The sequence below is a fragment of the Diuraphis noxia genome, unplaced genomic scaffold, assembly GCF_037042655.1.
Source record: "Diuraphis noxia isolate RWA-SAM2 unplaced genomic scaffold, SU_Dnox_SAM2 contig0005, whole genome shotgun sequence".
NCBI classification, from domain to species: domain Eukaryota; kingdom Metazoa; phylum Arthropoda; class Insecta; order Hemiptera; family Aphididae; genus Diuraphis; species Diuraphis noxia.
The window spans coordinates 31,679,103-31,706,724 of record NW_028301715.1 but is presented as its reverse complement, the minus strand read 5'-3'; the positions used below and the strand labels follow the sequence as shown (position 1 = coordinate 31,706,724).

Here is a 27,622-nt window from a genome sequence, read left to right as displayed (position 1 = left end):
GGTATTTTGTTTCTGTGTCTCATGTCTACACACACTACATAATATACATTATACAAGATAAACCTACCTATACTAAATAATTGCTTCGATCTTCAACTTTGAACATGGTTTCTGATAGAAAATTGGATCTAGTCACCAGTAGTTGGTACTTATGAAATATTGCAATTGAAAATGAACAGTATTTTTTAAAAATAATTGATTTGGTTCTTTCGGCAAAATTATCAGTAATCATCAATTTGATTGTTGGAAAATTCAAGGTTTTATTGATTATACATAGGTCTTTCTGGTATTTTTACTGTAACATTTATCTTACATTACATCTTATACAACATCTATTTTATAAGCTCTATACAGACATGATATAAACAACTAACTACTGGCTGATACAATAATATATTAAAACACACAATTAACTTTAAGTCCTATTTTATCAATACAGAGTCTTTAAGTTCAGTGTAGACATTATAGATATCACCTTTCATGTAACAAAACTATGACGCAGCTGTAACATGAGTAAAATTTAATTTACCCAAGTCCAACATAGTGAACAGTAGGCAATTAAACCCAATAACACTGAAATTAAGTTTTTGTTATTAAAATTTAATTAAGATCCTTTTTAGAGTCCCACAACTCTCACTATGGATATCTTATAATTAACTACTAGGCCACATAACAATACTTTAACCAAAACATATATTATGTATTACCAGTAGTTTTCCATGTAAAAAAAAAAAATATTCACTCCACATAGTTTGTAAAACAGATTTACAGAAAAATTGAATGTAGTTACATAATTTAAAAAAACATATTATTCTAGACAAATAATATTTAATCAAATTAATTGAGAATTGAGATAACTTTTTTCAACGCAAAACAATAAATATTGTTATATGAATTATTAATATACCTAATACAAATATATAATTATAATTATTATACATACTTATTTATACAATGAATCAGTTATTAATTATTATGGGATCAATACATTTAGTTCAAATAATACAGTTTAAGAAAATTGAATCATTAAAATAAAATTACAATTTAAGTTTAGAAATAAAATGAAAGTTATCAAATACATTATTATCATTAATGTAATTACTTCTAATTCAATGATATATTATAATTTATTAAAAAATCATAGTAAAAAAGTGTTTATATTTAAATAGGAATTGTATTCGGTTAGAAATAAAATTTAATAACAATGTAATATATATTTATATAGTAAATATGTCAATATAATTACATTTTACTTATTAAAACTAAATCATGCATAAGGTTGTCTCACCACTAAAAACATCTGAAAAAGTATATGCATAATTTAATTATTGTTAAAGTAGCTCAAGTTTCTGGTACAGATTTTTTTAATTTTTTCTTCTTGATTTCTAATGTTATTTGTCTTCTGAATTTATCCATGTGTCTTTGTGAAAAATTTAATGGGGCATCTCTTGACAAATATTCCGCAAACATACAAACAAATACTCCACAATCCCAATAATTCTGTTGTTGAGGGCAATTTTTCACATTCATTAACAACCAACCGCTAGGATGAAAATATTCTCCTTTTTTATCTTCATGTTCCAACATCAAATATTTCAATATTAGTTTTAAGCATTTAAAATTACGCCCGCCCATACTGTCATAATATTTTATGGACTTTTGTTGAAAGCTAACATAAACTAAACACCAGTGATTATCTTCTTCGATATGAATAGGGATGAACAATTTTTTTTTTGAGAATATATCAATTTTTTTTGTCCACCGACAAACATGAGAGTATCCCTTTTCAGTTAAAGATAGGTAAAAAAATGTATTAAATGCGTATACTGTGTTAGGTGAACGTTCTGTGATTAGATCCATATATTGGTTAATAACTTCATCATTTAAAAAAAGATGACTGTTGTCAACCTCAAAATCGTCGTCTTCAATGGATTCCATAACTTTGTACTCACTCTAAAATCATAAAAATATATCATATAAAATATAACTTGTTCCAAAATGTTTTTGAATAAAATTAATACATAATCATTTTTAAAACAGAACATTCAATATACCTCAAGATTGTGCCAGTTAATGATCAATAAAAGGTATGTATAGTTAACTAAAATTCAATATTGTGAATCTAAACTAATGATAAAACCATAATTTTTAATTAAAAATCAAGCTAACCATTATACTTTGAACAGAGACATGTATATGTGCTTGCGATTATCTACCAACATTTTTAATAGTTAGGTATAAAATAGTATAATATTTTATCTAAGTTTGCGGAACTTATGACAACAAAATATTATTTTGTTAGATCATTATTAAAAATACTCATCATGCTTCTATAGTCAATATGTTCATCTTCAAAAATATGAATTTATTTTTATTTTTTTATTTAAATAATACCATTAATTATAAATACTAGTATTTATAATCAATGATAATGCTTTAACTGAATAATATTACATATTTATGTATACATTATTTAGGATGGAGTATGTGTTAAGAAACAACACGCTATAACTCAATACCTTGTGCATAGTTTTGAATTTGGTTTAGATTTTTAATAACCTGTGTGATATAAGGTATTCTCGAACAATTATTGTGTTGTGGGCCCCATCTTGTTGGAAAAATAAATTCATGCGGGTATCTAAGTTGAATTCATCCAAAAATGTTGATAGCGTGTTCGACAAAAAGTCTAGGTACCTCCTACTTGTCAAAGTACCATCGTAAAACTAAGAACCTAATAATTTACCACATAAAAACCCACACCAGACATTTGTTCCCCACACATGCTGGAAGTTTGAATCATTTGTCCAATAAGAATTATTATCACACAGGTTATTAAAAATCTAACATTCAACTATGATACAATCAAAAAACGATTAAGATAATTATTTCAATAATAGTTAATTGATTTGATTAAAAACATGATTTAATAATAATTCCAATAATAATTTAGTAGTTTTAACAAATAAATAGATATAATAATATCTGAAAATGCTTAATTAAGATACGTAGAGTGTTAAAATATGCGATAAATACAAATTACCTAATTTAAAACTTTCGACTGTCAAAAGAACTGTAAAGATCAAAGTTGCTCAAAAAAAATAGAGCAATCCAAATCCAGTGTCAAAAACAATGGTTCCTATTTAAGACATTTTTATACGGTATAATATAATGCATAAAAATACCCAATGTTCTTTTTGTTACTAAGTAAGGAAATACTTGAACAAAATGAGCAAATAACAATTGTCCCAAAAATCAAATGTACAAATGCTATTCAAAATGTTATGTTATTTTAATTGTGTAAAATATTAAAAAAGAATTATAAATAACAGAAATCATTTGGCACTCATTACTTCGCCATAGGCTAAGCGTGATGATTTTTTTTTTTTGCAGGGAGGGAGGCTATAGTCTTTTTTTGTGGTATCAACAACGATGCCGCTACTTCTAGCAAATTACTTCACATAAAGGATGTAATGATTCAGGTACAAAGGTACAGAACATATATCCTACAAATATAACTATAGAAGAATGTAAAGGAACAAAATATAAAAAAGACTAAAGAAGCTCATTATTAGGTAAAATATAAATAAATAATATACATCATATTATTATCAAATACATATTTTGTATTTGAGTTAAATATATATATAGAAAATTATCATCAAAAGAATTAGACCACTCATTCATTCAAACAATATAATACCCCACACACAATTTGGCTTCAGGACATCTCACTCGACAATACATCAAATACACAGAATTACTGATAAAATTCAAACTTCATTCAAAAATAAAGAGTACTGCCCAGGAGTTTTTCTAGATGTGGCCCAAGCCTTCGATAGGGTTTGGCACGACGGCCTCCTATACAAGTTAAAATCATTCCTCCCAGCTCCTACCTCTATGATCGTACATTTGCAGTTCAACAGGGCGACTCAATATCCTCCTACTTTTCAATCTCTGCCGGTGTTCCACAAGGAAGTGACTTATCACCCGATTTATTCAACCTATATACATCAGATATTCCAAAAACAGCAAACACAACCATAGCAACTTATGCAGATGATACAGCTATACTCTCCTCCAACTCAGACCCTATTTTATCCTCAAACTATCTCCAAAATCACATCAATTTAATAAACACCTGGGCAATCAAGTGGAAAATTCTAATAAATCCCGATAAATCTTCCCAAGTGCCATTTACACTGCGTAATCACAACCTCCCCTCGCTCCAACTTCAAGGAGTCGTGATTCCTTCATCGAATCAGGTAAAAGACTTGGGAATTTTACTAGACAAAAGATTGACATGGAGACCTCATCTAAAGTCCAAACGTAAAATCCTTAACCACTGCCTTCATCTACTCAGGCTGATTCTTAAATCCAAACTTTCAATACACACTAAGTCCACATTGTACAAATCTCTACTCGGACCCATCTGGGCGTATGGTATGCAAATCTGGGGATGTGCCAAACCTTCCCAAGTTCGCACTATCCAAGCTGCCCAATCCATCACTCTCCGGCTAATAGCCTCGGCCACATGGTATGTAACAATAATGAAATCCTACACAATGATTTAAGAATTCCAACAGTTGACCAACTAGCTAAATTATACTATAACAGATTTCACTCCAAACTACAACACCATCCCAATCCTTTAGTCACTAACCTAGCATCACGTACTCTTCCTGACAACCCACCACGCCGACTTAAAAGAAATTGGTGCCGTGACCTATTAAATTAATGAATAAAAAATAAATTACTAGAGGGTTGATTTACTCGCTGGATGATTTCCCTCATCATGTGCCTCATGTGTATTTTTATTATGTATATAGTGTTATATCAGTTATCTATTTTACTTATTGTGTCATGTAATACAGATTGTAAATTTTCTAATAAAAAAAAAAAATAAAAAAAATAATAAAAATATATATATAAAAAATACATTATAAATAACAAACCCGATAGCAAATAATTACTATATTATCAGGTTTTAAGTTTTAACACATGATTTTTTTGAGCAAATATATTAAGAAGCTCTTTAGATTCATTATTATTAGCTAAGTCCCTTTCAATATGAAATAAAAATCTAATGTTAGTCATAGAAATGCATAGCCATGTTTTTATTCGCCACATTACTGAAAATGATCTTGCATATGAACAAAATAAAACAGTTAACTTATACACAAGGGGCTAAACAAATTCCTGGGGGCTTAATATAATTCTGGAGGGCTATAGGCTATAGCCCCTTAAGCTCCCACCTGTTACTTTGCCTCTTAAAAACTAAAAACAGTTGTCACATCAATATGGAAACTAGATTGAATAATAATTCTTAATGTTCAAGGTCTAATAAATTAAATGATTGGGAACAAATGATTTTTTTTTAGTAGGTTAGGTTACCACTATTATATTTTAATATATTATATAAGTATATAAACAACAAATGATTAAATGTATCTACTCAACTAATTATGATTACCTTTATAATATGTCAACTGTCCATTCAGTATTCACAGGAGAAAAATAATCACATCACCGCCGCAAATGGTAAATACTAAAATCAATTAATACAATTTTATTATAGTTATAGGTAAGAATATATAGACATTTGAGAAAACTCAAAATTAAAATATTATAATATAATATAGTTTACCTTTTGGCTTTTAGACCATCTAGGCGTTAAACAGTAATGTAGCCAATATAGATAGAACTCACAATATAAAATTCTCAATATATAGTATTCATTGACACATTCAACACAACGGAAAATAAATTTCAGGCTTTAATTGATTTAATTAAACAATTACAAATTTACAACTAACGTGAGCACAATATATATAATCAAAAAAATTTGTTTTCTTTTGCGCACGATGCACGTTGTTCAAATGGTTAAGAATTAAGATAAGCATTAAACGATTAAGCCGCACTCCGCAGTCGCCACTAGCGACACTATATAGCTACTAGCATCTATATAGTCACTACTCACTAGTAGGTCAGACGTTCAGTAGTTACAATTTTAGTAGTTGTAACATGTACACGTACTGCACTAGTGTCATACTGAAGAAGTGCAAAACTAGTCGACAGTCGTGTAACGTGTAAGTATAATTCCTAATAAGAAATTATTTCAGAAAAAACATTATTTTATTAATTATTATTTATTAATAATATTAAATAATTGTAATCATTGTATTGTTATCAATTTATATTTTATACCATGTTAAATATTACGGAGAATGGTAGTAAGTTGTCAGAAAATTGATAAAAGTGGTTACCCGGCGGGTTAATATTATGCTTATACGACAACAAGGGTGTTGCCAACCTTATAAAATTAAAATGGATTTATGTGATACTAACCATATATAATATATATTGCTATGGTTCAACCCTTAGATCATATTATCTAAGGTTCAACCACAGAATATATTAAATATATTTTTAATAATAAAAATAAAAATAAAAAAGCGGGTAAGTCGTGGATGTCGCTCTGCTGTACAGTAGGTTACTGTAATGGATGGGATTAAATTTGAATGCAATGATAGGTATCATGGTATACGAAAAAAGATTCTGAACGGAGATGATTTGTCAGTCTAGGATATATATTTATATATTTAAATATTGTCATATATTCTATTTTGAAACAAATATTTTATTTTTCAATTAAGACGCATTTTACATAAGGCATGGTTAATCAATTAGTGTAGTTATCATAATTCATAATACCTTATATTATCATAGATATACGAATACCTGGTTTGAGGATAAATCGTTATCATTACGCGATTTCATACAAATTTAAAACTCAAACGCTCAAAACATTTTTCCTATAATGACGCTTCAAATTTTCTCTGTAGCTATTTGAAGCAAAACTTATGGAAAACTTGGTGTATAATTTTATAACCTTAGATATAAATACAAACAATATTATGAATTTTGAACTACAAAATAATTTGCAAATATTCATGGTTTTGACAAATTTTTGTCAATATTTGAAATTCAAATGCTAATAAAAATTTAATTTGAATTTCCTGTGGACATTTTTTTTGTGATAAAGATTGAAAAACTTGTAAGGAGCCTTGTATTAAATTTTCAAATCTTAGGTATAAAAGAACAATTTTTTATGAATTTCTAGAATAAAATAATTTACGAATTTTCGGGATTTTTACGTATGTTGTCAAAATTAAAATTTGAATGCATGTAAAAAAAAAATGTAGCTATATATTTCTTTTATTTTTCAAATTCTATTGTAAAACTATTTTAGGAGCCTTGTATTAAATTTTCAAATCTTAGGTATAAAAGGAAAATTTTTTATGAATTTCTAGGATAAAATAATTTACGAATTTTTGTGATTTTTACATATGTTGTCCATATTAAAATTTGAATACATGTAAAAAAAAATTGTGGCTATACATTTATTTTATTTTTCAACTGCTATTGTAAAAATATATTATGAGCCTTATATTAAATTCTCAAATCTTAGAGTTAAAAAGAAAAACTTTTATGAATTTCGATCTAAGATAATTTGAAAATTGCTGTAATTTTTACGTATTAAGTCAATATTTGAACTTCAAATACTAATAAAAAAAAATTGTGCCTATGTATTCTTATAATTTTTTAATCACTATAATAATAACCTTTGAGAAACTTTGTATTAAATTTTCAAGTATTTTGATAGGGCCAAAAAATTTTTATCGACACTTCAAAAAAAAAATTTCAGACAAATTGAAAATTTCAGTCGTCTATAAATATCTCAAAAAAAGTCAAAATATTTTGAAAATTAAATCATGTAAAGAAAATGGCAATCTAAATAACTGATAAAATTTGCACGTACCTACGACTTATACTTTTTGAATAATAACAAATGTTTAAAATCATTTGAGGATAAATCGTTATCGTTACGCTATTTCGTAAAAATTTAAAATTCAAACGCACTTAAAATTTTTCCTATAATGATGCTTCGAGTTTTCTCTATAGCTACTTGAAGGAAACCTTATAAAAAACTTAGTGTTGAATTTTAAATCCTTAGTTATTAACGCAAAAAATTTTATGATTTTTCAACTTCAAAATTACTTGCAAATTTTCGCGTTTTCGACAGATTTCGTAATTTTTATTTTCCATTATTGCGACTAGTTATGCTGTATGTGTGCTGTACACACAAAAACAAAAACACACATCATTGTAAAATCAATACATTCATCACTTCGTTCAGAATCTAAAATAAATAATGAATAAAAAATAAAAATAAAAATAAATATATTTCATATATTCTTATAACCACATTTTAATTTATAAATATGGTTAATCATATTAATGGTTAAGTACTTAAGTACGTAGGTTCTATTCTAATATAGTAATATTTGTAAATTGTAATGGAAATTTGTTAAATAGTCAAGTTACACCTTATATATATTGGTCAATATTGCCCGTGACTTGTTCTTGGGCATTGCGCGACGGTTTAAAAAATCTTACTATACATTTATTTATTCCTTACGATTAACTTTCATTGATATCAAAAAGTATTAAACATAGATACTTTTAACATTTAGAATATAATGTATAGGTATTGTCAAAAATAAACTAAAATTTAAAAAATTAAGCATTTTTTTTTAAAGGTTTGTTTGAAAGTTATAAAGAGTATACGGTGTATAATAGTATACACTATGGGAACACTATACTGATTATTGTATTGTATACAGTAAACAAACGATGACATTTTCAAATCAATTTTTTTTTTTTTTTTGACAAAAATTCATTTAGCCTGTTGTAATAGTAGTACTACTGTCTATAGTAGTATAGTATAAATTATAATGCACAATAGTAAAATAAATTACTGGACTCACTACAATGATACCATAAAATGTATTAAGGAATAATACCTATATTAGGTATTAAGGTACGCTGACTATTCTTCGGTCAGAATCGTATTACACAGACTACAGTTGTTCGTTATTCTCAGTAAATACCTAAATCTAATGTGCAGTGAATCGTGACCAACCTACCCAATTTTTGTTATTGGTTATTACTTATTATTATTCTATGGCTACGGGTTGTGACGGTTGGGTAGAAAACTAGAAACGATGACTATATTGTCTATATTATATTCATATTATTGGATCTCGCGTGTTTCATGCATTGCTCGTTCGGAAACAAAATATGCACCTACGACACTTGAGTAGCGCATTGTTCGTTGCATTAAATATTTCTTTAAATGTCCGCATCAAAATCAGCTATGAAAGTTATGATATCTGAAACACTGCGACGTAAACACTTTCCATACTCCTTAATATGATATTTTATTCCCAGTTTGTTCAGTTCCACTGACGAATACCACCTCTGTTATAACACGCAACCAGAAAAATGTACAAAAATATGCTATTATAACCTATGCGCTTAAGGCATTAGATATTTGCCTAAAAATAATCCGTTGACATAAGGAAATGTAGTATCTGTGTTTAACACTGTTTGTTCTAAAATTATTGAAGGAGTTAAACGGTATAACACGTTAAGTAAAACGGAGTGTATCGGTCTGATATTGTTTTGCCTGTTTTGGGCTCACGTATTTCATACATTCCGCGCCTGGTAATAAAAAATATGTCTACGTGTAGCTTAAGAAATTTATATTTTAAACCACTCGCCCCAAAAGAGGTCTATATAAATTGGTTTTGATACTACGCCAAAATATAATGTGATCTGAACCTGACCAATGTCAAACTTGCAGTGAAACTTCCACGGTTGAACATCTAATATGCCACTGCCGTAAATTCACCGACATCAGAGCTAAGCTCAACATAGAAGAAAACCTGGAAGAAGCTCTAAGTCCTCAGCCACTCAACATTGAAAAATTAATTAAATATTTAAAACAAACTAAACTATACCTACTAATTTAATCTAGATATATTTCAATCCTTTTTTTTTTCATACTATTATTATTGTTATGTATATAATATTGTTAATGCTTAATTCTTGTGTAAAAAAATATTAATGTTTAAGGCCAATAACCTTTGTTGTTGAGGCTCAATTTAAATTAAAAAAATATATATATATATAATGTGTATTATATACGCAAAATAGGTACAGTGTTCAATGTCGACAACAATAAATTAATAACATTACATTTTTAACTGAACGTAAGTATACTCCGTTGAAAAAAAAGTGGTTGAGCACAATCCATATAACGCGTCGTATCGCTCATCGCTGTATCTGGTAGTTAAACTGTACAAAATGTCCATATGAAATCATTAATCGTTTAATTTAACACATTAATCAATGTACCAGTGATATTAACAACAACCTACTCAGTCACTACGCCAATACAGCAGGGCGACTTTCCAGTTTTGGATACAAGTTAAATCAAAATAATGATTTCTAAAAACATTTTATTTTTCAACATGTGCAATTTGTCAAATGCAAATGATGAAACAAACAATTATTTGTAACCATCATACTTTCAATTTATAGGTTATCTTTTGAAAGTCTAAATGTTGATTGTCCCTGAAACACCAAGAATTCTTAATAGCGTTGCTTGCAACACTCAAAATCTAAAAGAGAAATAGTTTTTTGAACACCAATTCTTTAACCGTGAATTGAGAATGGGTACTAGGTAGATATCAAATACTAAAATAGTGCATTTGTTCCAAAATAAATATCAACGTAAGTCTTAAGGCAAATTTGTATGAATAACCCTAGATTTAACATTAAAATTGATATGATTGCCAACATTTTAATGACAGTTATAGAAAATTCCAAAGTAAAACCATAATTTTTGCTGCAATTAAGGACTATAATACCAATGCAGATTTAACCAATAAGCAAACCATATGAATTATGTATAAAATTAAAAATCGAACACTAAAATCCTGTGTTTTTAATTGGCTACCAAGTATCTGGTAACATTAGGTTATAGATTAGTAAATATATGACATATTCAAACAATTTCACAACTTTTAATCAATGTCAATGACATATAACAGTACAATTAAAAATTTGACTTTTATTCTAAAAATTGTATTTATTATATAATTATAAATGCATATATATTGAAATATATATAATTACATTTCATTCCTAGAATTAAACCAAAACAAGAAAATGTATTGGAACTAGAGCCAGTCAACATAAATGAGTGCTGAAATATTAATAAAAATAAAAAAAGGTTAACTTCCGTAAGTTTATTGACTAAAGTACAGAAAAAAGTTTACTAGAAGTTCCGTGCGTACATAAACATCTGAAGACTTATTTGGCTCTTGTTATAAAAAAAAATTAAAAACAAAATAATACCACAAACAATTTACAAGTATTAATTGAACGCACTTATTTTCAATTTGAAAAAATAAAATCAAAATTATATAATGTAATATATATTTTACACTATTCTAAAAAAGATCAGACTTCGGCGCCCAAGTTGACCCACGTGTGTGACAGTACTACACAGCTGGATTTAAAGATAGTTAACTTGGTGGGGTGACAAATAGGTGTGGCCTGACCTCTGTTCGACGAAAACTGATCGCCGCCAAAGTCTGATCTTATTTAGATTAGAGTATAGGTTGAATAAAAATGACCACATTGATACAATATTATTTCAATTTTATATTGCTGCGTTGTGCCGTATAAATACAATAGAGTACTTAATAGTATAATATTTATATTAAAATAATATTATCTTATTCACAATAGTAATTTACATCCTATATATGCATATTATAATAAATAAAAATATGTCATAAAAATGATACATTAAAGATATATATATCATTTTTAACACTATAAAAAGAAATGTATAGAAGTTAGTTTAAAATGTAGTAAGAACAGTAGTTTTAAAAGTTAACTTATCTACTTATGAAAGTAGACATCATTAAACAATTTTTGTTTAATAAATCATAAACTTTATTGATCATATTAATACCTATAAAATGTATATATCATATATACTTAATTAGGAATAATCACATGTTAAGTGTCTATGGAACAATTTGAACTGACTTGAAAAACATAAGACCAATTTGACTGCTTCCCTACCAATCACTAAGTAGTAAAATTTTGTATAAATTATAAAAATTTTGAATAAACGCATGCAAAATACTCGGAATTTTTTTTCAATCTCATAACTTAAATTACATTCATTTTCAAAAAAAACAAAAATATACATTTTAATTTTAATTGAAATAAATAATAATATATATTATATATTTATGTGTTTAAAGTCAACATCATATTAAACAAAATTATCTATTTTATTTTAAATAATTTTTTTTTTTGTTACATACAAAGATATAAGTAAATGTTATTGTGAATAAAAATTATTTAAATTAATCGGACAGATTAAATCCAATACAAAATAACTTTGATAGGAAGTTTGCCAATAATGACAATACACATAATGGTAACATAATCAGTATGCAATGTTTTTTTCTTACATGAAAAGTATTTGTTAACTATTTTTATTACATGGGATGAAATTCAATTGTCCAGAATTAATTCAAAGCCTATCACCAGGATAGGCTAGTTATAAAAAAAAGTGTAGTTACTAAATTAAAATAAACTTGTACCAAAATCATGATAATAATTATCAGAATAAATTTAAGTATTAAATATCTTGCTTAACACTAAACTTATTAAACACTAAAGTATTTTAGCATTTTGATTCGTATCTTACGGGCTTGAAGACTCTTTATTTTCCTCTGTTGCTGCAGGCTTATCAGATTCATCAGTTGTTTCCTTTTTCTGTAAATAAATATTATAATGTATTAAATATTTACCATTCTATTAAATAAATTAAATATAAGTATGTCATTTACTTCTTCAACTTTCTTCTCTTCTTCTGCTGATGAATTTCCATTTTCAATTTTATCTTCAGTTTTAGAATCTACTTCTTCTTCTGTGGAACTTCCACCCTTCTCAGCTTTAGAGTCAATGTCATTATCAGCCACACCATTTTCTTCAGCTGATACAACATCTTCACTTTCTTCTTTTGAGACTGCCTTTGGCCTTCCTCGTTTACCTAAGGAGAAATTATATTTTTTTTTTGTTATTTGCAATCTATTATTATATATAAATTTTTGGTTTTCACCATGTATTTGAAAATACCTTTAACAGCAGGTGTTTTTTTCTCTTTTTTTGCTGGAGGTTCATTTTTTAACTTTGATGCTGCAGTTGAGCCTCGTGTAGAGGATCTGGTTGTTCTCCTTCCATCAATATCTTCAATATTCAATCCCTTAACAAAAAGTACTTAATTGTAATAATGGATTATACTCTTAAAATTATACGATTGTTAAAATTACTAATAACAAATTTAGCTATTAAAAATATTATGTATTTTTTAAACCTTGGTTATCAGTTCAGCTTCAGCATAAGTTGCATTTATTGCATTTGTACGACTTCCAGTATTTCTCTTACGTCCACGCTTCTCACCTTCCTAAGAAAATAATAATAACAGTTAAATGAATAATTAATATAAATAGGTTTTAACAATAAACTATAACTATGACAGTCTCAATCAGCAAATCATGCTTTCGAATTTGTTTCAATATGGTAAGAGAAATGTTGTAACAAAATTAAGTAATGAATATAGATTCATACAATTAGAATATGTGATATTACAATACCAAATCATCGATTTTAAGTTTTAAATAAAATTTGTGTTATATAGCCACCACCCAATTTAATATACACATTTTACTAATGAACAAAAAAAGTTGGTTATATTTATAAATTTATATAGATATTAACTAAAAATTAAATACAACTTCCGTCGTTTAACAGAAAAACATTCTCAAAAGAAAAATAATAATGTTTTTGTAACATTTAAATAAATAATGTAAGTTACCCACTAATACATTTTTTAAGTTTCCATTTCTTTTATACTCCGATATAAGCCATAAAAAATAAATATTCGCGGTGGTTTGACTGAATAATGATCGCCTTTCGAGTTATGTTCGTTATCCACTCGAGACTAGACTACAATATCGTGAGGTTATACAATGTTATCAATTCAACAGTATTAGGCACTCGAAAATAGTTATTGAAATAATGATTAAGCATACCTAATATCACGGAGAGGTAGTTTGGAGGGTAATTCAATATTCGAAATGCGTACCTATAATACAGTGATACCCTAGGCCTAGGGCATAACGTATTTAAAACAAAACAAGAAATATGTAAGCAATTTGCAATGAAGGACCATGATACAACTGTAAAATTGACAACCAACGTCGAAACGTCGTATCACATTTTTGGCGGGACCCGTGTTAAATGGGCGCGAACGAGCAGTATTGCTGACGGGAAAACAGTGGTTCACCTCGTACAATAATAATCGGGTAACGTATCATTATTTTTCGCTGCCCAAGCCAGTTGCCCATCACCGCGGGCGGCCGGTCGGAACCTACCGAGTACCGACGACGCGCGCGTTTATTACCAATGAAAATACGGCGGCGGCGGCGGAGTCGAGGTGAACGGTTTTCACGGCGGCAGAGACACATGCGCGTGCGTAAGCGCTCGCGCGCAAACAAGATCACGCCGCCGTCGTCTTTAGCGCGATCGCCGCTCGGATCGGCGAAATAAAATGTTCGCAGAACCGATTGCAAGACACGCCATCGGACGATCGTGTTGCCGGCCGGTTGACACACGCGAGCCATAACGCTGATTTTCGCACCCCGCCGACGATAATGGCGGCGAAATCACGAACGGCTGTCGCTGATGATGGTGAAGGGGGTGGGAGGGTTGAGGCATACGGTTATTTTATCGGTTGTCGGCGGCGTAGCACTCGAACGCAGGGGTGCGAGCGCGGGGGGCAGGGGGTTGTTGGCATTTTCGCGCGTCCCGTCGGAAATGTCGCGGAATAATGGCGCGCGCGCGAGCCGTTTGGCGGCAAAAAAAAAGTTATCGGTGGAACACGCGCGCGAGTGCGCCCGGGCATTCGCTGGCAGTTCCGAAACGCGATATTAGTTACCTGAACTGAGGGCACGTTGTTCTCGGCGGCTACTTCAGACATAACGGCGGTAATGATGATGGTGTGACGGCGGTTTTGTTACGATGAAGTGATCGTCGTCTCCGGTCTGTCGGCGCGCTTGGTTAATCGTTAGATGCACCTCGACGGTGATTATAAATGTCGATTGTCTGGAACCTGAACGTCGGTCTGAATGTTTGAACTCGTTGAAGTTAAAAAAAACAAAAAACGTAACGTGCGACTGTTTAAGCGTGGCTGTGCTGAATGCTGAACGCGGACGTAGTACCGTAGTACATAGAGTTGCGAGTGACCAGTAAAACAGGCCGCGGCTGCAGTTGTTTGTTTATACGAGACGACACGAGTGTGTTGGGTTTGTAACGAATAATAATGCGGTGGCGGCGGCGGGCGACATCGACAACGGCCGACGGGCTGCGATCGCGGACGACCGCAGCGCTACGCTACGTACCGCGAGATGGCGCTGTGGTCCCCCAGCGGTACTCGATCACCTCCGTAAACAATAATAATAATAATAATAATGATAATAACAATATATTATTATTACTCTAGGGGCCGAGGGGGAGGCGTTTATATTTTTAGTTTTTATATGCACATATTGCACAGAACATAACGATACATCTAACTATATAATATAGTTTTGAAGTACATGTACCTACAACGAGTACAATTAATCTAAAAACTTTGAAATTATTATATTTTTATACTTTCTTATTTTTAAGGATGTATTTAATTCGATATTTGGAGAAATATTATAATATGATCATTTATTTTAATAATTCATGGTGCCCTCAATTTCGAAAGCGAACTATTTAATATATAATTATATAATTTGCATGACTTGTTTGTGTACGCTATAGTTGAATGTTTTACTATGAAAAATTCTTATAATATTAGATTAGCATTTCATAAATTTATAGCCATAGTGTTGACTTACCTGCAGTTAGTTTTTTAGAAAGTTGGGTAACAAAATATTATGATTGTTTGTTGTAAAAATAATTATAATATGATCGAAATCGTATGTGTCAAAGCACAATCTACAAAGCACAATAGTATAAATTAGTTTACATGACCATTTCTATTCATATAATTAAGGGTTACTTTTTAAATTTAATATAATTGAAGTTAAACAGTTAAATGGAAGTTTACGCATACCTAACCTAATCTACGCAATACTAAACACGTGTTACATATTATGTCCAACACAAAACTTAATCGTAATTTGATATTTATCACAGTTAAATCAATAAGTCATATGAATCGTCTGATTTTCGTAATTATACCTACTCTCATAATTTAATGAGTAACAAGTTATTTATCGTTTGATAACGAAAATGTTCAACTATAACTTGTACAATTCATTGCAATTTGCAATATTAATCGTTTCTTACGACCATCGACTATTCTTATATATCTTTACACGAAAAGTACGCAGTTTTGAGGAGATTTGATCTAAATTTACACATTAATTGTAAATAATAAATAGAAAATATCTTTAAAATAAAAACAAAATGACCTGCATATCAAAAAAGTGAGTAAAATTCTAACCTAAAATTGCATTTTTAAATTCTTATTGATTACACGAAACGAATTTTGTGCTTGGAAACCATTGAGAGCTTCGAGAAAACAATTTAATTTGGATTAAAATCTAACAATCTAGACTTTGATCTACATGTTACATGATCTTCATGTTAAAAATATTACGATACATACTAAGTATTGTAAAAAAGTATGAAATATGACACTACTTGCAAAAATATGAAACATTTAAATTTAATTTAAACTTGATAGTTGATACCAACTATCAACAAAGAAACTACTTTTTAGGGGACAAAATATCTTACCTATGGCGTATGGGTTACAGATACGCTTATCGACATTTTAAGAAAATTAAATGGTTAAAATATAATTTAAATTAATGTCATTCCAAAGTTAACAGCAATAATATACATCATTATTGCGGAGATATTGCATAATGCATAGAAATGAAATGTTATAGAAAGAATTTTGAACATAACCTAACCGTATTCGCAATATAGTTCATCCGAAATTTTCTACACAAACAAATAATTGTTCATAAAATAAAAAAGTATAGCAAGTGAGTACCACTAACCTGTACATTGAATATCCCTGCACGAGTCACTATAATAATGGATTGTTCAATTTAAATCATCGAAAAACAACAAATGATTATGAGCGAAAATGGTTTGTCAGCCTCTATTTTTCTAAGTATATCTTATGATATTATTGTGATTACAGTACCTACCTATATAATTCCCGTTGCAATTTTGTTTTTGTAATTTTTAAGTCTGAATTCATTCGTTTATAGCAATAGTTTTTTTTTTTTTTGCGGGGATGTTCTAAATTTTAATATTAGTAGAAAAGATTGGAGTTTTCAGTCTACAATTTTTAACCACATGTGACGGATCTACTTAGTATATAGAATTTACCACGTAAAGGTTGTATGTAAAACACATAGTGATATAGACATTAGACAGCGTAGTATAACAAATCATAATAATAAATTATTACAAATATTACAAATCATAAATGATGATATCATACATATGACAAAATATTTAACAGAATCCAATAAGAGTAATAACAATATTGATTATAATTTCATTACCGATTGTTGGAGTATGTTTGTGTCGTAGGTATCCTGCGTCGAAGTATCGAAATATTGAACGGCACTCAAGTCCTTGTTTTCTACTTCATTCAACATGGTAGACGGGGTTTTATGAAAATCACAAAATGAAAATAGGTCAATATAAATATAGAATATAATCTATATTTTTCTTATTTATGTAAATTTATTAGTAAAATTACCTATAATCTATGTTTAGGCAAGAATTTAAACATTATCATTGGATTAGGATAACTACCTAATAGTTGGCTATTTCCAACATTTTTAAAACTTAAAACAAATAATTTTCTTGTTCCTATCTTATGTCCTTTAATTGATATCTCCATTTTATCGACAGTAATTTAAAAAACAGGAATATACCTAAATAATACCTAAATACCTAAATTATAAAAAAAAACTTTAAATCTAAAATGATCGTATTATTAAATATTAAGGATTTCACGAATCTATATATTATATAATATATCTAATAATGAATTGAATAATTAACAATGAAAATTATATTTTATTAGGAGAAAGTAATAAGTTTATATTATAGCAGTTTGTTTATTAATTTAATTATATATTTATAAGTTACATCAAACTATAATATATGCAGCTGCATATCCACTTATGTTGTTTATGGAAATTGGAAATAGCTAATAGAGAATTATTTACTTTTGAAAACAATTTGTTATCTGTTCCAAAATCTGTTCCTAATGTATAACTATAATATTATATTTGAAAAAATAAGCCCTAGTATACCTACCTACTAGTTAGACCCTAGAGCTACTACTAACTTTTAGGTACTTCAAATTTTTACATCAAAAAATTTTTTTTAAGTAGGTACAATATATTTGTTATATATACACTGTGTATATATAATGTATGTAAGTATAATATAGATAGTAGCGCTCATGCAGTGGCATATCCAGTGAAGAGGGGAGGGGTGTTAGGGGGTTCCAACCTCTCCGAAAAATTTTCAACGTTTAATGTATGATTATTGATTATAATAAAAACAAAACACACAAAATTCAAAACAATTTAATGTTATATTTTTTATAAACCCCCCTCCCCCAAAAAAAAAAAAATTCTAGATAGAGCACTGCACTGGTAACACCATATGCCAATGAAACTAATATACCTATACCTAATAGATCCATTGGTTATCTATCACCTATATGGATATACAGGGTGATTTTTTAAGCGTGTTTTCCTTATTTTGCTTAAATTATGAATACATTCAAATTCTGATGTTTGGGGTTTTCAAATACACTTGAAGTCCATATATTTTCGAATACTTGAGATTTTTGTATCATTTATAAGGATGAACTTGCGACAATACAACAATTTGTTTTTCAAATGGAACGCCTCCCCCCTTACTTTTATTTACGTAACGAATATTTTATATTTTTTTTAGAACTTTGATGTATCAAATCAACATTTAAATGAGTAGTTTTTGAGTTATATAATTTGTGTGACTGCGGATGAATATATTATTAAGGTCCCTGGTAATATTAAATCTATAGTAATGGGCTTAGGACGCTTAGGTATAGATATAGAGACTTAAATAGTTAAATTATAAGCAAATTTTCATAATTACTATTGATTTACAAATAAAAATTATCTAAATATAAAAATACTACATCTAATATTATAACATATATGTTATATTTTTATAGCATTTTTAAGGTTTATACTTTGTATAAATACTATAGACATGTTAACAATTTGGAAACTGTTCGTTAGAATTAATTAGATATAGCAACATATTCAAGAAGATCGTTCACTAAATAATTTGCAGTAAAAAGTAAGGTTCTCATTTGAAAAATAAAAACTTATATTACCACAGGAGAACATAATACATAACACTCCTGAAATGGTCGTAAGATATCAGGACTTTATAGTGTATAAGTTATAAGTATACCCATGTTTAAAAATTTGAATAAATTTACTATTATTGTTTATAAAAAGAAAAAACAGGAGTGAGTATATGCTTAAAAAATCACCAAATAAATTGGTAATTTCACTAAATGCCATGATATTTATACAAAAAAATCCTTCAAAACTGGTTATCATCTATAATATAGATGATAGATATACCTATAGTTTTTGTCAGGTCCAACCTACGGCCCTCATCACAATTTTTTTTTTTTGGTCACTTTTAGAAGAATAATGTAATAAACTAATAAATATATTTAATAGTTCTAATAAGTGTTTCTGAGTGTGGTCGAAAAAATCGGCAATTAATCATGTTTTTCATCCAGGATTTATATTAATGTACTAATTGTCCCGCCAACTACAGAATGTTGAATCATTCTGGTCTATAGGGTATAGTAGCTTGTAAGATACATATTATATGGTTTATATGTCTATAGTTTGGGGATATAATAAATATGTAATTTTATATTGTATATATTCATACGTCAAATCAATTGCATATATAGTTACTTGTAGTCAACGTCCGTTTCACCTTCTTTTCGGATTCAGCTGCAGCATCAGCCGCGTTCAATATGGACGGAAATTTAAAGCAAGCGATCGTTAGACGCATAAGTAACCATCCGGATATTACCAGACCCGTGTACATAATCCCGGCGTACAGCATGGCAGTAAAATCTATTTTAATTGTTTGATTTTTCATGATTTTTTATTATTATTGTTCTTGTTATTAATGCCGAACAAACGTCGAACGGGTTTTAACTGAAAATTTGCACCTAATTAATTCGAGTGGTTAGAACTTATAAGAACAAACCTAAACGTTATAATATAACTGTATCAGTAGTATCACATTAAGCAATTAAAGAACAATAGTGCTGTGAATTCGAAACTCTAGCATATAACTATCGTCGATGTTAGAACAGCATAATATACTCAAATAAGGTTACAACTCTACAGGACACGCGTATTTTTCGTATATATAGGTATGCAATATACATTATTAAATCGATATTTTCAGCGCGATCATATATTAAATTATTCAACAGTGTATTGTTGATAACGGGTATACAGGGCTGGACTGCAGGAAGGGTTTCTCTGTAAGCTACTAACCCATTTACTTAATTTGACCATCCAACATAAATTAATAAATTATCACATAATTCTCGATAATATTTCTACCTTAAAATGTTATAATAAGAATTAGGGTTTAAACTTTAATCAGCTTTTTCTATGTTGATTAAAAAGAAGATGTAAAATATATCATTATATCAAGCGTAATAGGTTAGGTTAGGTTAGATACGTAGATATAGTAGCGTACCCTATAAGGGCGGGAGGCTAAGGGGACTTTATAGCCACATTAATTTTCTGTGTTAACCTATAAATCTATTACTTTTTTACTCTTTTACTATAGTCAAAGTCAAAGTACAAACTATGATATTTCTAAATATATATCATTATATATAAAAACTATATGCTGTAAAATAGTAGCATAGTGGCCTACATAGTTCAACCTTGTGAGTATAAACACTTTTACCAATAAACAGGGTGAATATTTAAACCATATGAAAAGAATTGAAATTTCATTATTTCATACTTACAGTACCTATACACTCATCATTAATGATAATGTAGTAAATTGAAAAATAACTAGGGTACATATAGTATATACATTTTGGTATTACCTCTTAATGATCATGAATTCATGAGTATGATTTATTATATTCTATTATTTACTACATATTACGCACACACTCTATTTTACTACCTTCTTATAAGACTTATATAAATATACAATATGCGTGTACATCAAAAACTACTTGACCAGTTTTGTGAAAATATCATATTGTTCTAAGAGATATTAGAAAATAGATTTTTATATTTATACTATATAAGTACTAACTGCTATATTCAATCTGTCACCGGTGATCGGTCCATCTCGGCCAAATTAGTTCAGAAAGCAAGGTATATATGTCGACACCAATTTGCACGTGAGCCGAGTTAATACTAAAAAATAGATATAATATAAAAATAAACAGTACTAATACGCAAAAGTAATGCCAATAGAATATTTTGAAATATAGCCCGACGGACCTTATAATATGATATATTTTCACTCAGAATCGTAAATGACGTAAATAATATGATTAATCGTTGAATTCAAATTTTACAAATCGAGTACTGTGCCTTCTCCTTGCAGGATACACTACTACACTTGAAAAATATATAACAATTAGGTAGAAATAAGATAGGTACTTAACTGGTTTATTTAAAAATTATTTTTTGTAGTTTTTATTTGTACCCTATCTGTTTTATTGATATTACTGTTTACAGCACTCAATAGAAAACTTTTGTTTAATTATTCTGTACTATTCGTTATTTTTTTTTGTTGTTTGGAAAATGTATTAATTTGTATCATATATTATATTGTTTGCATACTAAAGCATCGATGTTATTTTAGATATTATAGAAAACATACAAAATATTTCATATTAAGTTCTATTTGAAAATCAAATTTATAGTAAAAAATTGGTACCTACCTGTTAGAATATTTTGTTGCGCACCTAGCTGTATTTTTAAAATTTGAACCTTCGTTTGACTTTCCATAATGAGTAGGTTAGAGGTAGGTAAGAGAAAAAAAGTTGAGTGATTTCTTTTTTAAACTTTTTCTTTTAGATTTTTAAAAAAGTATCTCCCTGTTTTATAAAGAAATTGCTTTTGCGGTCACACTGCAGCAGTTTTTATGGTGATAAATACTAATTTATTATTTGAAAATAACACCATTGTTATCAAATCCTATAGCACCCGTCCACGTAGGTAAACATGCATAGAAAATATGGAGCATTAGGTGTCGTATTTTTTTCGATTTAACCTTGTTGCTTAGCTTTGCGATTTTTTGACTGGGACGCATGAACGTCGGACACCATTTTGTACGTTATCGAGCACGAAATGTTTTGTGGACAACTAGAAATTCTGAACTTCAACAGCCTGCTAACTTATAGTACCAATCAATCTCTATAATCATTTTCCCTATCTGGTTTATCGTCAACGTACTAAAATGATAATAGACAAGTCGAGTGTGAGCCAGTGCAAATGTTATCAGTGATACAGATATGAATTATGAATAATTTTATGCATTTCCTATTTGGTAATTGGTGATGTAATGAATTTGAATTAAATTTTTTATCATACACTTCATACCTTATAGTTCTCGCTATTTTCATATTGTTATAAATCAAATAGACTGTTCTGCAGTGTGTAATCACAGCCTGTAGTTTCGGTGCAACAATCTGAAAATTTGTTTATTATTACATTTATTTGACATAAATGGTATGCATCTGAATTTAATAGGTGTACAAACATTTTTCAAACATATTCAGTAATTAACAATCAATGTGCTTGTTAGTGTATTGTCGCTAGGTCCATCAATGAAGGAACGATTGTTACAATGGTTCATTCTCATATTGGTGATTGCCTCTGTTGTTGGAGGAGAGAAAAGCAATACTAAAGATGACGAGGAAGACAGTTATGATCTAAGGACCAACAATGTAGATGAACACGATGATGTTACCAACCGTATGTTGCAGCTCATCAATAATGCTGCCATGAAAATTGTTGAAGCTCCTGATTTATCAAAGGTAACAATACTGTTTAATTCCATTTTTCAAAGGTGGGCAAGTTAATGGAAAAAATTAACTTTGGAAGGTTAAATTAATTCAATAAAATTGCCTTCAGTTAAGTTAAAAGTTACTAAAAAAAAATTAACTAGATAAGTTAAAAGTTAAGATAGAAAATAAAATAAACTTAACTCAGTTAAAAAAAAGTTAATTTTTTTTTCAAGTCACAATAATCATAAGTCATTAATTGCCCTAGTATTTTAATTTATACATTATACAAACATTTACTAAGACGCTTATCAGTATTTTAATATTAATACTATTTATTAGTGAAGATTAAAATTTAATCTGATTATTATGAATTGATGATAGGTATTATAACATCAGAAAAATAAATTACCAAAATCGAAAGAATAAGTTTTCTGTTGGCTCCACGTGATATATGAAAAAAAATTAAAATTAACTTAACTGCACCATAATGATAATTAAGTTAAAACGATAAAAATTTAACTGAATAAGTTAATAAGTTGAAAACAAAAATAATTAACTAGTTAAGTTAAAAAGTTTAAAAAAATTAACTTTTTAACAAGTTAATACCCACCATTGACATTTTTAATCAGTCTTTGTTCTAAATATATAAATCATTTTAGGAAAAACCTTCAGATCAGTCTCAAGAACAATTAAAAACAGAAGATTTAGATGCCACTGATAATTTACAGTTGGTTAAATTTCCAACAATTGGTTTGTTTAATTACTGGGCAGATATGTCAAATGATGACATTAGTATACAACATATGAAAAGTGATGATGATATTGATGATGACATTGATGTTACCGAATGGAAGGAACCAGTAAGAAGTCTGCCGAGTTCGTCTAGAGAACAAGAAGGTAGGTTATTTAATATTTATTTGATTTATTTGATCTGTTAACTTAATTACCTTTGCACATTAATGTGTTTAGCGGAACAATTATATCAGGCTGGTTTAAAAAAATTAAAATCAACCCTTGGAGATCATTTAGATGCCTATGAATATTTCTACAGAGCTCAAACATTAGACCATGAAGAAGCAAAAGCAAAATTTGCTTTTGCTCTTTTATTTGGCTTAAAATACACTCAAGATATCCCCAAAGCTTATGAAATATTCAATGAATTATCAAAAAAAGGAAATCCAGATGCTCATTTGGTAATCATCACTTTGATCTTTGAACTTTTATATTCTTAGTAATTCTATTCTTATTAATTTTAGGGTATGGGTTTCTTATATGCTGTTGGATTACACCTTCCTGTGAGTCAACCTAAAGCACTTGTACATTATCTTATGGCTGCAGTTGGTGGTAATGTATTGGCTCAATTAGCAATGGGATACCGATATTTTGCTGGAGCTACTGTGGCATATAGTTGTGAAAAGTCATTGGAATACTATCGAGCAGTTGCAAACAATGGTAATTGAGAACTAGCCGTACGTCTTGTACTCTAAATAATTGCTTTAATTATACATTTTAGTGGCAAATGAGTTATCTTTATCTGGTGGACCACTCGTACAACGTATAAAGTTAATGGAGGAGCTGGATAATCCTAATTATAATAGTGGAATTGTAGATTCTGATTTGTTAGACTATTATAAAATGTTGGCTAACAAAGGCGATGCTCAAGCTCAAGTATAATATAATATAATTTAATAATTATAAGATTATATAGCTGCCTAATTATATACATTAATATATTAATATATTATCATTGTGATTTTAACAGGTTGGATTAGGTCAGTTATATTTACAAGGTGGCAGAGGCGTACCAATCGATATACAAACTGCTTATTATTATTTTCAAAGAGCAGCCGAGAATGGTAATGCTCTTGCATATGGCTTTCTTGGAAAGGTAAAAATATTCTTTTTATAATTTTAGTTTGTGGTGCACGTATATTATTAGATTATTCGTACACAGATATTTTTGGAAGAGCGTGATGATGTTAAGCCAGATTATGAAAAAGCTCTTGAATATTTTTATAAAGCTGCAAAATTGAAAAATCCAGTTGGTCAGAGTGGTCTTGGTTATATGTATTTACATGGTCTAAATGTAGCTCAAGATTATTCAGAAGCCTTAAATTGGTTTACCCTGGCAGCTGAACAAGGTTGGGTTGAAGGACATTTATATGTGGGAATCATCTACTACAGTAAGTTTACTACACAGTGTAATCTTTTATAAACTGATGAAATTTTTATTTAATTACAGAGGGATTAGGCGTAAAACGTGATTATAAATTGGCCGTTAAAAATTTTGGCTTGGCCTCTAAGTCTGGTAATTTGTTGGCTTACTTTAATATGGCACAAATGCATGCATCTGGTATTGGTGTTCTGCGTTCCTGCACAACTGCATTAGAGGTATATTTACTATTATTTAGTTATTTAAATATTTTTATTGAATGATAGAAAATCATAAAAAATGTATTTTATTTTTATTTTGAAGTTGTTCAAAAACGTCGCAGAACGTGGTAAATGGGGTGGATATTTAATGCACGCTTACAATTTATACAAAGAAAATCAATTTAAAGAATCGTTTGTTTTATATTCTTTCTTGGCGGAAATGGGATATGAGGTGGCACAAAGTAATACTGGATTCATTTTGGATAGAGGTAAGCTTAATTTATTATATACCATAATATTATTTTTTTTAAAAATTTAATATTTAATTATAAAATTTATATTATATGAAAAATTATAAGATATTTGAATGTGATCTTTTTGACATTTAGGAGATGTTAACATTTGGGAAACTGAAAAAGAACGCTATGTCCGTGCAATGATGTATTGGAGTAGGTCAGCTGCTCAAGGGTATGCAGCGGCACAGTTGAAACTAGGAGATTATCATTATTATGGGCTTGGGACTAAAATAGACTTTGAGCTAGCTGCTAATCATTATCGACAGGCATCTGAACAACACCATAATGCCCAAGCAATGTTTAACTTAGGTTACATGCACGAAATGGGCTTAGGAATGGAACAAGTAAAACCATATTACTTATTTCTTGTTTGTGAAATGAAAGCATTTTATTGTTAATTATTTGATTTTTTTTGCAAGGACATCCATTTGGCAAAACGATGTTACGATATGGCTGCAGAAACCAGTCTTGATGCAAAAGTGCCTGTATTTTTAGCCTTAACTAAACTTAATCTATTTCACATGGTGAACGATTATTACACTGTAAGAATTCTAACATAACTTATATTATGTTAATAGTTGTATTGTTACTAATTAGTAATTTTGTATGTTTTGTATGTTACAGGAATTTCTAAATTTTCTTAATGTTCTTTCGAATGATGTTGCGGAGCCAATGGGTTTCAATTGGGATTTATATTTAATAGCCGCACTATTTGCATTACTTTCCTACATAATTTATTTACGAAGACCAAATAGGCAACCACAAAATGTGTAAAACTCAATAATATATATTGATCATTAATTTCTTTACACAGATAATAATTATTAAAAACCTTGGAAGACTGTACAGTACTTGTTAATATAAATAAATATATATTATATATATATATTATATATATATATTGATTATATTTTTGTTCTCTGTATATGCTAATAACACTTATGCAATTATGAGTTTAATGATTGATTGAATAGACTAATGATTTAAAATTCAAGTCCGTGAATTAAATGATAAAATTCAGATTAAATAAAATGTAGGAATTACTCAGAATACTATATTATTTTAACTATGTTATTTGAATAGTGTTTATTATTGTTTATTAATTATATTTTATTTGTTGAAAGATAGTTATTATTCCCATTGTAATGAATTATAATATATTTGTATGCTATAAGACAGTTAATTTAAATTATTATTATTGTTTTTTTTATTTTTGAGGTGACTGAATTATTATTATTTGTGTGTGTTATTTATTCTTTAAAATTTTACATTCCTGTTCTGTGAATATTTAATGATACTTTAACTATAAATTGAATTATTGCCATACATTTAAAATACTGTTCAATAATGTAACATTTTCTTATTTTTGGTACACATGTTGTGTTTTAAGCTAGAATGAAAAACTATTGTTCCATGTTTAGAAGCGCATCTTGAACAATAGCATTTTATAGTTATAAATAACATACCATATAATGAAGGAAAATAAAATAAATGGAAATGTATTCATTAATATAAATTTCAACAATATAATTTATACTGAAGCAAAATCTGTGTATTTAAATTTTTTTTCATATATTATAATTAAACAATATAACAATACCGTTGGTAAGTATACTTTTAAATTTTGTGATGTAAATAAAATAATAAAAATTAGCTTACAACCTCAACGTTATTAAAAATTAAATATTGAATAATATACTATATTCAATAGGTTATAAACGGGTATTAAGTGTTAAAATATTATTTTGCATACTTTTGCAAAAGCCTTTATTGGTCAAATATTGCGCTACATTGTACTAAATTGTAATGTATTTTATTATGTATTGAATTAATATTGTAT

General features: G+C 28.7%; 3 protein-coding genes and 1 long non-coding RNA gene across 7 annotated transcripts; 1 reads left to right on the top strand and 3 right to left on the bottom strand.

Annotated features, from left to right (window-relative positions):
* Positions 1-235: 235 nt before the first annotated feature.
* On the bottom strand, positions 236-6,131 carry LOC107166724 (sentrin-specific protease 1-like). Its single transcript, XM_089229389.1, has 3 exons — positions 5,645-6,131; positions 5,471-5,545; positions 236-1,953 (listed from the first exon to the last, which is right to left on the bottom strand). The coding sequence occupies exon 3, from the start codon at positions 1,936-1,938 to the stop codon at positions 1,342-1,344; it is 597 nt and encodes a 198-aa protein (XP_089085515.1). The 5' UTR covers positions 1,939-1,953; positions 5,471-5,545; positions 5,645-6,131; the 3' UTR covers positions 236-1,341.
* A 4,832-nt stretch (positions 6,132-10,963) lies between these two features.
* LOC107166721 (uncharacterized) lies at positions 10,964-15,311 on the bottom strand. Its single transcript, XM_015515496.2, has 5 exons — positions 14,933-15,311; positions 13,310-13,399; positions 13,072-13,198; positions 12,783-12,985; positions 10,964-12,708 (listed from the first exon to the last, which is right to left on the bottom strand). Exons 1-5 carry the CDS (start codon positions 14,972-14,974, stop codon positions 12,637-12,639), a joined length of 534 nt encoding a protein of 177 aa, XP_015370982.1. The 5' UTR covers positions 14,975-15,311; the 3' UTR covers positions 10,964-12,636.
* Positions 15,312-16,943: 1,632 nt separating this feature from the next.
* LOC149055198 (uncharacterized) lies at positions 16,944-22,795 on the bottom strand. 4 transcript variants are annotated; one of them, XR_016192200.1, is made up of 4 exons: positions 22,707-22,790; positions 21,409-21,512; positions 20,022-20,270; positions 16,944-17,656 (listed from the first exon to the last, which is right to left on the bottom strand). It is a non-coding gene; the product is annotated as an uncharacterized LOC149055198 (long non-coding RNA). The 4 variants fall into 4 exon arrangements; XR_016192199.1 differs by lacking the exon at positions 21,409-21,512 and having other exon boundaries at positions 22,707-22,795; XR_016192198.1 differs by lacking the exons at positions 21,409-21,512; positions 22,707-22,790 and adding an exon at positions 22,046-22,663.
* Hrd3 (HMG-coA reductase degradation 3) lies at positions 22,688-27,329 on the top strand. Its single transcript, XM_015515495.2, has 13 exons — positions 22,688-22,835; positions 22,912-23,143; positions 23,773-24,010; positions 24,083-24,306; positions 24,370-24,565; positions 24,627-24,781; positions 24,876-25,001; positions 25,068-25,296; positions 25,356-25,504; positions 25,590-25,755; positions 25,876-26,126; positions 26,202-26,324; positions 26,407-27,329. Exons 2-13 carry the CDS (start codon positions 22,934-22,936, stop codon positions 26,554-26,556), a joined length of 2,217 nt encoding a protein of 738 aa, XP_015370981.2. The 5' UTR covers positions 22,688-22,835; positions 22,912-22,933; the 3' UTR covers positions 26,557-27,329.
* The last annotated feature ends 293 nt before the right edge of the window (positions 27,330-27,622 follow it).

Excerpts from the sequence above, each read along its gene's own strand:
- LOC107166724 (XM_089229389.1), bottom strand. The coding sequence starts at position 1,938 with ATGGAATCCATTGAAGACGACGATTTTGAGGTTGACAACAGTCATCTT.
- LOC107166721 (XM_015515496.2), bottom strand. The coding sequence starts at position 14,974 with ATGTCTGAAGTAGCCGCCGAGAACAACGTGCCCTCAGTTCAG. Across the intron at positions 13,199-13,309 it reads AAGCTGAACTGATAACCAAG|GGATTGAATATTGAAGATAT; the intron begins GTTTAAAAAATA and ends CTTTTTGTTAAG. Across the intron at positions 12,986-13,071 it reads AAAAACACCTGCTGTTAAAG|GTAAACGAGGAAGGCCAAAG; the intron begins GTATTTTCAAAT and ends ATTTCTCCTTAG.
- Hrd3 (XM_015515495.2), top strand. The coding sequence starts at position 22,934 with ATGAAGGAACGATTGTTACAATGGTTCATTCTCATATTGGTGATTGCC. Across the intron at positions 25,297-25,355 it reads TGTGGGAATCATCTACTACA|AGGGATTAGGCGTAAAACGT; the intron begins GTAAGTTTACTA and ends ATTTAATTACAG. Across the intron at positions 26,325-26,406 it reads TGGTGAACGATTATTACACT|GAATTTCTAAATTTTCTTAA; the intron begins GTAAGAATTCTA and ends TGTATGTTACAG.